This window comes from Rutilus rutilus, assembly GCF_951802725.1.
Source record: "Rutilus rutilus genome assembly, chromosome: 21".
Taxonomy (NCBI): Eukaryota; Metazoa; Chordata; class Actinopteri; order Cypriniformes; family Leuciscidae; genus Rutilus; species Rutilus rutilus.
Genome location: NC_140226.1, coordinates 24,502,488 through 24,515,539, shown reverse-complemented (window position 1 = coordinate 24,515,539; position 13,052 = coordinate 24,502,488). Strand labels below are relative to the sequence as shown.

Below are 13,052 nucleotides of genomic sequence, written 5' to 3'. Positions count from 1 at the left end.
CTAATCTGATCTGATTCATTTGTCAGAGCTCTTTCCAGCCGGTACAGAGTCTACAGGAACTAGAGTCACTAACTTCAGACGTGCTTCTGCCCCTGATATCCCATCAGGCCATGCAAAATATGGCCAGCAGCTTCAGGTAGGGTGATCTGTTATTTTACTTTAGTGTTCTGAGAGTAATCACATCGTTTACTGTATACCATATGAATTCATGGTTTTTTGTTTTTTTTGTTTTTACAAACCAGGTAGTAGCTTTAAAAAAAAAAAACTGATCAATTATAGTTGCATTAACATAATTACAACAACATAATGTTAAATACAACAATAAAATGTAATATTAATAAAACAAAAAATGTGAAATGGTCTAGTAATATTAGTTAAATATTAATAATTTAAAAATTATAATGACTTTATTTGTGGTGTTATTGTACAATGAAATTACTATATATGACTTAGATTGCAACAGATGTTTTCAGATGTATTGATCTTTTCTTTAAAAGTGTGTTCACTTGAAGAATCAAGTGAATTATATTCCCTGAATTAAATTATAATTATTGTATTGTATTTTTTTTTTTTTTTTTGCCATTTAATATAGCATTTGATGTAAGTAAATGAATAAAGGAGATGCCTGGGCTTATATTGTAGGTTACAGTGATCATTTTGAGCCATACAAAAAGAATAGATCTTGCATAAATGGAACATAATATGATCTCCTTCTGCAGGTCCAGCTCTGTGATCTGTAACCCCGGGCTGAGTGCCCTTGGTGGGGAGGTCGTCCCCAGTCTGCCAGGCCTGTTCTGCTCAAGGCTGATGTCCTCCAGCACGATAGCAGGACCCAACTCCCCTCTGTCCCTCCCTACTGCCCTCCTATACCTGCTGAACACCGTCACCTCCATCCACAAGGGCTTAATTCACAAGGTAAATTCACTATGGCTAAACTTTTATAGATCTGAAAAAATGCTGCGTTCTTTTAAATTCGTGGCAAATTTCTTTCTCTGTCTCTTATCAGTTCAGTCGTCTCATCCTCTCTGACGCTGTACTGGGTTATCTGCGGTCTTGTATCGGAGCCATGCCCTCTGTTTCTCACATGAGCGCCTGGATTTTACGCCATGAGCACCACCTGCTGTATCTACTGCTCAGACTGGCTCACAAGCTGGTAACTGCAACCTCTGCATTTAACAAAACAGCATTTGCATACATATTATATTATGCATACTGATATCATTTATAAATGAAATATAATATTATTATTATTATTTTTTAATTTCTTTGCTTAATGAGTGAAATATATTGTATAATTAATCTGACCTGAAAAATAGGGTTAAAGCTTAATTGTGCTGGATTAATTATTGAAATAAATTTAAATGCATTTATCAGGGTTCCTATGAAGTTTGGAAAAGTATGGAATTTGATTTTAGAAAATTTCCAGGTCTGGATAAGTATGGAAAAAAGAAAACAGAATTATTGTGTTTTCAGATTATTTCCCCATTCAGTTTTCTAAAATATAAAATTAAGAATTTATTTAAAACAATTATCATACAAGCAGAGTGTTTTCATTGCAAAAGTTTAGTGATCATATACTGATTTGTCAAACATGACTGAATGAATTCAAGTTGCACATTTTCATTACGCAAAACTGTTTGTCTTTACCATAAGCGAGTCTATTTTGAACTTCACTAAAAGAATGTTTACTCAAATGCCACTTAAACCAGCAACAGATAAAGGACCAAATCAGACTATGCTTTGTTATTTTAGGGTTATTTACGTCATATAAACGCGTGTAATCACCTTTGAGAAAACCCCAAGAATTTTTTTTTTTTTACAGATTACTGTCCTATATACCAAATATAATGCTGAAAATAATGCTGTATGATCCATTTATGTTAAACACGGTCTGAAAAATCAACTGATTCTGATTTTGAAATGGAAAATGTGAACCCTGAGATAGGAACTGAAATGTGAAGTTTGAAATAGTAACCCTGTTTTATTCTGTGATTTAATTATCTTTAGGTTCCAGTTGACCCAGAGGTGGCCAAACACGCTTTCTTGTTCCACCAAGTATCGTTGGCTTTATTGTCTTGGCTGCTGCCTGGCAGTGAATACTTGGCACATGAACTCATGTCTGCCTTGACTTTCAGCCACAGCCTCCTTCCGTAAGTATCTGATGAAGTTTTGCCGCAAGCTCTCATCTCCCTTGCAGTCTTAAGCCCTATTCGCACTGGATTAGTATTATCTGGGGACCACGTGCGATTTAGAAATTACCCGCCCACATCTGAATTTCATGTGGTGCATTCGCACGGGATAAGCGAAGCCTATGATTGATTTTACTCAAATTTACAGACGTATCTCCTGGATATGATGTCAATAGGCTATTGCTTGGAAATGTCTTGTAGGTCTAGCTGTATGATTTATCATAAACAGAAGAATGTTCCTTACCGCATGCTGCTATACATGTAATTCATCTCCATCTAATCATTCTTTTTGTTTTTGCCCTTCTGATGGTTTTCAGCTTTCTCTTTCTGCAAATTGTATAGCTGTATGGTGTATAGCGATATGACCCAGAATACCAAAATACTATCAAAACACTCCAACGCAGCCTCCATTCTTTGCGAAAGATGGATAAAAAAGCGCACACGAAACAAAAACCTTGAAAAAATTATAAACGACCCCGCCAAATCACAGAGATTATCGGTGTTCGGCGAAATATGGTAGGTCATTTGCAGGGGAATTTTTACTTTACAAATTACAGACATGGCCGATTCACACGGGATTAAGATCACAGACAACCTCCGCAATTATTACAAATGACTAGAGGTCACCAGGTAATACTTATCCCATGCGAATAGGGCTTTAGTTTGATTGTAATTTGTCCCTTACATTGTATTCACAAAATAATATTCACATTTTCTTATATGGTGCCCACAAATATTCAGATACTTGGCACTAGACTTCATACTTCCTCTAAAAATCACCTTGACACCAGTTCATATTTCATATTTTTTGCATGTTTATTGTCATTACAAATGTCACTATACTTTGAATTCAGTGTAAGCAAAGAAAGATAGAAAAAAAGCCAATTTAGGCCTCATTTTGTTTAATCTTAACTGACTGTAAGAATTTGTGTAAGTGCCTACAGATCAGAGGGTCTCTAGGATGCAATTTATTTTATTTTATCTCGGTAATCTATGATTATATATTTTATGTTGCTTTGATGTGAAATGATAGTATTATTATTATTGAACCTCTTCCGCGAGGACAGGCTTTGTTTCATTAACTGTACCAAGATAAGAGCTGAAACTCATTGGGAAACTGATCAGGTCTTGGCTGCGTATATAGATTTGGCTGCATGTTATTGTTCATCGTTCTGATTGTGTACTGTTTGTGTTCAGATGTTTCTGCATTTCTGTAGAGTTTCAGACATGCTATAAATACATTTATTGTTCATTTGTGTTCTTGCGATGTTAAATGTTTATCAAGCTGTAGTGTGACATCATATTCACAAGAGAGCAGCAAACTGCACATTTCTGACTGGATGGAGCGGATCTTTCCATGGACAGTTGACAGTTGTTGTTTTTAGTTATTTTTTTTATATGTATTGGTGAATGTTTCATTTGTGTTTATCTACAGTATTTTATTCTTTTATTTTACATTATTTAAACGTTTGGGCTCAGTAAGAGAAGGGGAGGGGGATAACTTCAGCAATAGAAAAAGGTTATCATTTTATATATAATATATAATTTTAATGTAATAATATTTAACAATATTCTGTTTTATTGTATTTTTGATCAATATCAAAACATTTTTTTTTATTTTTTTTATCAAATAGTGTGCGTAAGAGACGACTTTCTAAAACATTAACAAATATTACCGACCCCAAACTTTGTAACTGTTGTGTATGTATGTTTATTAATATTTTTTTGGTATTATTTTTGTCTTTTATATTTTTCACAATTTAACCACTGGAAGGATGTACTTTGAGAATGAGAATATACTGTATATATATATATATATATTTTTTTTTTTTCTCTGTCATGCGAATTAAATGTTTTTAGTTTTAAGTATGTAATATGGATTCATTTAGTAATAATTCTATTCTTTTCCTTGTTAGGGAGGGTGGTTGTGGTGAACCAGAGGTGGCCGCGTTTGCTGAATTGCAGCTCAAGGAGAGGACTTCACCTGCCGTTGGTGCCCTGCTACGTGACGCTCTTCATCATTTGCCCTCCATCCGCGGTTGCTACCTCACCCACCTTGCATACATGGAACCCTCTGTTCTTTCATCCCGTGACCGGTACCTCGGCAGAAACCCTTTCGTCAGCTCTCATCTTCTACCTGAGCTTACTGGCCCCTCGCTGCCTTCCGACTGGCCCTTCTTACCGCTCATCAGTCTCTATGAGCGAACGGGACAGTCAGCTGGTGGTGGGCAGCAGGTCGAGTCTCTTCCAGCAGGGTCTGTACAGTCAGCCACTCACTGCCTTCAATGGCTCCTTGTGCTGGAGAGCTGGAGGGAGCAAGCGCTCACGGCTGTGCCACCAGTGGCTAAGTTAGCCCGGCTAGCCTGTGTCTTTCTGTGCTCCAGTGACCTCTTCCTGGAACGACCTGTGCAAGAACTTACTTGGGCGCTGTTTCGCAGACTAACACGGCCAGCCCAGCTTGAGGCGCTGGATCTGGGCTCAGCTCCACCAGGCCTGGCTTCCTTTCATGACTTATACTCGGCTCTGCTGGCGCAGTATGAGGCTGTGTCATTCGGTGACCTGCTCTTTGGCTGCTTCATGCTTTTGCCTCTACAGCGGCGCTACAGTGTCACCATGAGGCTGGCTGTGTTTGGTGAACATGTGGGAATGCTGCGATCGCTGGGGGTCTCGCTACAGCAGGTAAGGGGTTTCTTTTCATCAAGTGTTAGGATAAACAAAATGGAAACATGAGTTGTTTTCTCATTGCAATCATGGGCATCTGAAGCAGTGATCCAATTCAGACTAAGATTTGATCATTGAAGTGCAGTTCACAAGGTCATCCGATGATTTGAGTTGGAAAAGTCTACTTGAGTTCACTAATTTGTTTGCTTAGGATCTACCAAATGCATGATATGAATGGACATGATATGAGTGGTGAATAGTTAGTTCACTGTTATTTTGCTGCCAATATAAAATTAGGAAACATTTTGAGAATTGCTAGTATTTTAATGCATGTTTTATTTTCCCATTTAAATTTGCTAAAATAGTTGTAGACTTCCTATTGTGGTGGGAGGAGCAAAGGACAGACACAGTGGTTGTGTGGCGTCAGGCCTCGGAGAGGCATTTATTTAACAGAAATAAAACATAAAATGTCAAAAAAAGGGAAAATAAAGTGTCCAAATAATCAAGGGATCTGGTTTCCTCATCGTGCCGGGGAGTCATGAAGGACGGGCAGTGATCAGTTAGGATGGGTCCAGGTCTCATCCTCTCTAGGCCTAAGCAACTGAGGGGAATAGCGGACCGGCATCCTAGCCTGTCAGCGGCGTCACACACGTTTCTTTGTTTTTGCTATTGCTGCGACCTCATGTGAGTGACAGGTTGCTGGAGGGGAGAATTTATTGTCCCACCCACCCTTGCGCAAGTGCACATGCCATTAGAGAACATGAGAGATGTATTTGTGGGGAGAAGTTATTTTAATTAAAGGGTTAGTTCACCAAAAAAGGGAAAAAAAATCATCAATTATTACTCCACCCTCATGTTGTTCCAAACCCGTAAGATATTCGTTCATCTTTGAAACACAAAAGAAGATATTTTCATGTAATATGAGAGATTTCTCTTCCTCCATTGATATTCCACGCAACTACACTTTGATGCTTTAAAATTTCATAAAGTGATTGCTTTAAATGATGAACAGATTGAATTTAGTCTTTTATAAACATTGATCAGCGAACAGAAACTGAAACTTATCCAAACTTGCTTGACGCACGAGAACAGTTTTCATTGGTTCTTGCTGAAGCTCAAACGTGCTGCGTAACACACTCGAACCAACCTCGTTCTCGCACGTCAAGCAAACATGCTTGAGCTTCCTTTACCACAACTGATGTGTGCGTTGATGAATATTTATATGAATAAAATCATAAATTAAATCTGTTCATTATATAAAGAGATTGTCTCTTCAGAAAATTTGGATATAAAATAAAGTGATTTTATTGTATTATTCAGCTTTTTGTAATTTCGAAAAGTTGAACTATTCTGAATTCAAAGAAATTTAATAAGAGTCACAGAAGTTTTGCGACAAAATAAAACTACATAATTTATTTTTGCCTACTCTAAATGTAGAAGTTTTTTTTCCCTTGACTAAATAGCATTAAACATAAAAAATGTATGTTTGGTTGAAATTATGGCTGTTCTGACTGAAGATAAAAAGCCCTTTTAAGGCATTTCAGAGCTTATCCATGGATATATATGTGCTAGATATATGACTAAACTGTAAATCCCTTTTGTGAAGCAGTTAAGACCGTCTCCAGCTGAAATTTGATTTGTTTGTCCTTTACAGCTGCCTGTTCCACTGGAGAAGTTCACGTCCCCCATGGAGGACTCCCTGCCTCTGTTGCGGCTGTACTTTCGAGCACTAGTAACAGGAGCTCTGAAGAGGAACTGGTGTCCTGTACTTTATGCAGTGGCTGTTGCACATCTCAATGCTTTTATCTTCTCCCAGGATGCAGTGGCTGAGGTAAACTACAAGGGCATCAAGACCAGTGTTATTTTAGTATTATATCATTTAAGGGTGGGTTCACAATTGATTATAACAAACTCTGGTGCGATTTGACTGAAATATGAACGGAACACGGACCAAAGACATGTAATCAAACCAAAAACAGACATGTCACAAGCTGCGACCCTAAAAAGGACAGAATGCTCAAGCAAACCTGTTTTTTCTCGTCATAGGCGCGATGTTACCCATAACAGGCATCAGAACCGCGTCTCCTCGCAGCAGATTTTCGTTTGTGTGTGATGGAGGGATTCCTGTCGCTGTTTTGACACATTTATTCATTACACATTTTATACGTTCTTCCCGAGTTGTCAGCTCCATCATATACCATCATATGTACGCACGTATAGCGGGCATTAGTCCAGCACACAGCATTGTTTTGGATGTTTGACAAGTTCTGTTTCAAAATATACGTCATAAAAGCTGGGGGTTTTTTCTTGATTTATATCTTTAGGTTCGGTGTTAAAAATGATTGTGTAAATGCTAGCAAATCAGGACTAAATGTATAATTTTCATCTAAAATGTATATCATATTTTATTTCAGCTTAATTTTAGTTACCTAAAAGGATTTTGAATAGATTTTTAGTTTTAGTTAAAGATCACAACACTGAGCAAGACCAATGTCACAAAAAAAGCAAGAATTTACTTCTTGCTAGTTCCAAAAATGAAAATTCAATCTTCATTTTCATTGGTTTTTACAACATTACAAACCCATATGACTGACTTTCTTAAATGGAGCATAAAAAGACCTTTAGCAGAATATTTAAGCTGCTCTTTCCATACACTGAATGTGAATAGTGACCAAAGACTCTCAAGTTAAAAAAAAAATAGAATTGTCAGAATGACTTGTGCATTATATTCCTAGTTTTTTAGGAGCCATATAATGGCTTAATATGAGGAAAATACACAAATTTAAGTCATCAAGTCAAGCAAATGTACTTTATGCAAATGTTTCCTCTGGGGGAACCTATAAATTATATATGCAAGTTGTCTGTCACATAATCCTAAATGGAGTGGTTGGGTTTGAAATACGTCGGAAGAGTGAAGCAAGTGTGATAGATGGTCTCTTAGCTGTCTTATCTTGTCATTTTGCTGTGAGTGATGACCATCCTGACTTTCATTCTCTGCAGGATGTGGAAGCGGCACGTCGGAGCCTGCTTAGAAAGACCTACTACATGACAGATGAGGTACCATCAGCCACTCACCTCTACTTTAAAGAGAGCTTCTATTTCCAGGATCTACTTTTATCTCCATTATATTTCTCTCTTGATTGCTCACCTTTCCTGGTGGTGTTGTTTTTTTTGCTCCAGGTGTTGAAGAACCACCTCCTTCTTTTTTGGCAGCCCCAGCAAAATTCAGAGCTGGGCTTCAGCACTTATGAACAGCTGCCCTGCATTCGTGCCCGCAGGTTGGAAAGCATTGTAGGAACTGTACAGAAAGGGGGAGAAAGGTGAAAAAGGAAAACTCCTGGTTCCATAGTGCCCTAGGTGATTTGTGAGCTACCATCCTAATATATCTGTGATTTTTAGCTTGTTAGGGACAAATGACAACAATAGACTTTAAAATAAATTTTTGGTTTCTCGTGTATATGGTGTGGTTACTTGTGTCCATATCCCTTTTTCCTCTTTGTTTTTTGGCCAAGACAATATCCTTGAATATTTGGTCAAGTATATATGCCAGCAGTCCAAAGTGGCACATCTTCAACTGTTCTGAAGTAAGATATGGATTTGTAGCCATATTCAGAGGCTAGTTATTTGACATGCGGACGTAAGATAATTCCAGAATTGACATGGGTTAGTCAGTTATTTTATTGCCGCCTGAATCTGAAGTGTCAGGGGTTTTTCCTCCCTCCATCCACAAAAAAAAAGAAAAAAAAATCCCAGCTAAATTATACTGGTTTTGGACAAACACCAGGGTCGTGCGGTAATTTAAATCCGGAGTTTAAATTTCAGGAATTAATCCAAAAGTTGTTTTGGAAATGTTTTTTTGACCACTGCTAAGTGCTGTATGGTTGCTTTGCATGGTAATGTGTATATTTTTGATACAGTGGAGGCTTTTATGCCAGAAATATTTGAAATTATTCACATTAATAGTTGTGCCGCCTCTCTACCACAGTTAGTTGGAATATAGTATATGGTATTTTGCTTATAGGACTGTAAGATAATCATACTCGCCATTGTGTTTAACATGCTGTGTGACTGAAAACATAAATGGCAAAATTCCAGGGTTGTAGGATGTCAGAGCTCGCTCATCCCCCATGAATTGCATACATTCCTATTCAAATACGTTTTATCATTAATCAGTTTCATTTTACATACGCCACTCTTGGTGTCCATATAGAGCTTATGTCAACAACTGATGAAAAATTAGCAAATTCCTCAACGTAAATATTGTCTTTGAGCTTTATTAATTGCACTGACAGTTGTGGGGAATCACAAAGGACCTTTTAAAAGGTTTTCATTTTTCTTTCATCTCATTCTGAGATGAGTCAGAGAGCCATGATCAGCGTGCTCCATTTATGTCAGTATAATTCAAAATATTAACACTGTACATTCTTCAATATACTAAAATTAAAATACCACAAAAAGGACTTGTACAAAATCAACTTGGGAAAATGACCTTGGGCAAATAAAGACAAGGAGATATTTATTCTTTCATCAACTCTGACTTGACCTTAATATCTATGAAAAGGCTCTGGTCTCTGTTTGGTCTTAAAGCCACTTTCTCCCTTTAGAGCTTATAGATCTTCCTCTTTTGTATTCATATTTTTGTATGTGTCTGACTTCCACAGACTGAGTGAAGAAATTACTTGAAAAGACTTCCATGTAAAATAGGTTTCCACCTATTATGTAATCATCATGAACATGTGTTTAACAGCCAGTGTGAAGTTTTCCGGAAACATCCTCAAGAACACCGTTGTTTTGGCCAGATTTGGTTTGAAATGACGTCACACCTGTTCGTTCTTCAATTTTGTTTTTGAATATTAAACTTCAGTGCTTAACTTATCATGCCTTGTTTGTGCCGATTTCTCAAAGCGACTGAACAATTTTTACTTGGCAGATTATAACATGGGTGGAAAAAGATGTATTGGAGGAACTCGAGACTAAGGTAGGAAACCAAGAACCGGTTCCTCTTCAGCATGGCCAGTGAAGTCCGATTCTCGAGCAAATGACTCTAAAGCCTGTTTTATACTTCTGCGTCGAACTGCCGCCGTAGCTACGTCGTAGGCTGTGTGTAGCGCGCGTACCCTTCGGCGTACCCTGACGTGCACCTCTCCAAAAATGTAACAACGCGTCAATTCTACGCGGACACAAGCGCTGTGATTGGTCTGCCAGAACCCCTCCCTCGGGGTTTCATGCTCCCCAGGTGCGCGTCAACGCGGACAACGACACAGAAGTAAATTAAAACCAACACGTTGCCTACGGCGTATAGGCTCCGGCGTATGTCCGACGCAGAAGTATAATGAGGCCTTTAGTGACTTGGAAACACAAGCAGTGAAATCGGATTCCCAAGCTACTGGCCGCATCCCTAATCGCACACTAAGTATGTTGGAATTCAAAGTACGTGGATGACCTTCTATTTTTTTTTTTTTTTTGCGAGATTCTGAAGTGTGCATAAAATGGACACTTAACTATCCCATGAGGCCACGGGAGAGGATTTATGAATGGAAGTAAAGCGATGCAACTGACATTGCTAGGTCACATGATAATGACAACATGGCGGATGTAGTAGCCTACATCAAGATTACATTCATGCTATACACATTCGTACTACATACAGAATTGCATTGCATTTTACAATTATTTATTAAAAAGGATTGTTAGGGAACATGAATTGTTTAATTCCTTCCCCAAGTCTGGTATCTTATACAGTATGTACAGAGCACTTTTGTTTTTGCTGTTCTTGCAGCTTCCTCGTCGTCGTCGTCGTCTTGTTTAAATGTCATTAAGGAATTCAATAAAACCAAAGTAAAATGAGAAAGAACGGGAAAAGGCGGCGGTTGCCGGTTAGTCTCTTGTTTGCTCCTTCAGGAATGCTGACTTTTTGCTTGCCAGTGAAAGACAATGAAGCCTCCTGTGAGTGCTGCTAATGCTAGTCACACGGTTCAGCTGACATCTGGTCTGCATTATATCACAGGCAGGGGGCACTGAGTTTCACTACGGCTCCTGTAGACAACACAACATCTCAACTGTATCGCCCACCGTGAGATCCTATTTATCCAAATTTGTTTTTGTCCGGACTCTATTGTGTGGTTTCAAACTTGATGCTGCTACAAATTGCTGATGGATATCTGACTCCATTTGATTTCTGTTTGTGTAACGAGAAAAATGTCAGAGGCTTTTTTGTGTGTAAAAATGGAAATATGATTTTAGACACTAATGCGTAGTGCATTTAAACACAGGTGCACACATTGCTCAACAGACATAGTTGTAGAATTATGGAGCCTTCTCACGAATGTGAAATGCACAGAATCTGTCATTACTATTTCCCACAGTTTTACATTAAATGTATAATGTGTGTCTTCAGGGATAGTGATGGTGGTGATCTATTAGTCTTGTTTACTGCAATATATTTAGCTGGTATGACATTTGATTTCAAAGCATTGAAGTGTGAAACACTTTTTCCAGTGGTCCATGTGTAATTGGTTGGATTTGCTGAATGAATATTTGAATGAATAAATATACCATTTTCTGGTCAATCTTGGGTATTTTCCATTGTAAAAGCTTGCTTTCTAATGATATTTCAAGAGAAGGTAGCACATTTTTCCAGTTCTGTCTACTAGCAAAAGTAACAGCAGAAAATTAAAAACATGTTTTCCTAGCATTTTGCCAAGAATTGTGAAAACTTGTTAACAATAAATAAACAGAACAAGATGACAAGGCAATGGCAGTAATTATATCCAGTTAAAAATTCTCATTCTATTAAAAAGTTACTTTCACCACTTGAAAATTAGTTCAATGTCATTTTAATGTGAAAACTAAATTTGATTATATGGATGGCCATGTCCCATGAATAAACAAAATTCAAGGAATGTATGCCCGTGGATATTCATGATACATTCATTTTCAACCGGATATGAAACAAAAATAACCTTTCAGGACATTTTAGTATTTTTTTGCCTCTTGGTAGTTAATCGAATTACTCGTCATTACTTTTTATATGCGTGAAAGCAGAAATAGAGGATCCTTTTGTGTGCCTCTGACACTTTATGGGTTTTGTGTGTGCGTGTGTGTGTGTGTGCAGCTGAAATATAAGATGTAAAGAAAAGAAAAAAAATATGTCGAATGGTAACAGAGTCCAGATGTGTTGTATTAATGGCAGTGTGTGATATTCAGGTTGTGCCCGTAGGCATCTATAAACAGCCTTTCCTAAGTGTCTTCTTGCACAAGCTTACAGTTGCTCCAATCATTCTTTATATGACAGCTTTTCTCCTGTTCTTGGTTGTCACTTGGATGAACTCCTGTGAAACAAATTTTTACCTCATTACTCAGACAGACTACATTTGTTGGCTCAAAAGTCGGTCTAAAATGTCCAATGTCCAAATCCAACCCATTTTTTCAGGGGCCTTGGAGACTAATCACTCAGTGTTCCGCAGAGTGCCCTTTTTTCAGGGCAGACACCTTACAAATCTCTACGGACAGCAGCTGAGGCAAACAGACCGTGTAATATAAAGGAGTGGAGGGCCTCAGCCTATAGGGACTAAATTGGTGTCACCAGGTCATAATGTTATTAGCTAGGATAGTAATTCAGTGAGACTGATTATATTAGACACAGGACATGGTGCCCTGGCAACATCTCAAGCCCCTGACAATACCCACATTGAGTGAGGAGCATGTTAACCCCAGGCAGAAAACAAGCAAAAGGGACGTGCTTGCAGGTTGTAAATGAAAATTAGTATTGTTCTTTTCTAGTTTTATATATAAAAGTAGAGTGTGTGTGTGTGTGTGTACAGTATATATATATAGCATTTGGAACTTTTGATATTTTATTCTCTTATTTTCAGCACACCGCAATATATTTTATTTGTAGCACAACTGTTTTCAACATTGATAATAAGAAATGTTTCTTGAGCATCAAATCAGCATATTAGAATTATTTCTGAAGAATCATTTGACACTGAAGAGTGGAGTAATGTTAAATTGAATATTTAACTAAAATTAAGCTGTTGAAATATTAATACAGAAAAACAGTTGATTGTGATACACTGTAAAAAATGTCTAGCCTCCCCAACTCAAAATTTTCTAGTGACTGGTCACATCTAAATTTTTCAATGCTGTAAATTATCAAATTAAATTTACAGAATTTCACTTGGGCCAATTGAAAAATTTAGC

At 37.7% G+C, this 13,052-nt stretch overlaps 1 protein-coding gene across 2 annotated transcripts in view; it reads left to right on the top strand.

Annotated features, from left to right (window-relative positions):
• The window catches only part of rpap1 (RNA polymerase II associated protein 1), a 21,417-nt gene extending 13,110 nt beyond the window's left edge, over window positions 1-8,307 (top strand). For both annotated transcript variants that reach the window (XM_084392961.1, XM_084392962.1), the window contains exons 18-25: window positions 27-136; window positions 720-915; window positions 1,007-1,153; window positions 2,008-2,150; window positions 4,106-4,868; window positions 6,505-6,681; window positions 7,851-7,907; window positions 8,031-8,307. In XM_084392961.1, coding sequence (XP_084249087.1) covers window positions 27-136; window positions 720-915; window positions 1,007-1,153; window positions 2,008-2,150; window positions 4,106-4,868; window positions 6,505-6,681; window positions 7,851-7,907; window positions 8,031-8,174 — 1,737 coding nt within the window. In that variant the 3' untranslated portion in view covers window positions 8,175-8,307. The remainder of the gene's footprint in view (window positions 1-26; window positions 137-719; window positions 916-1,006; window positions 1,154-2,007; window positions 2,151-4,105; window positions 4,869-6,504; window positions 6,682-7,850; window positions 7,908-8,030) is intronic.
• The last annotated feature ends 4,745 nt before the right edge of the window (window positions 8,308-13,052 follow it).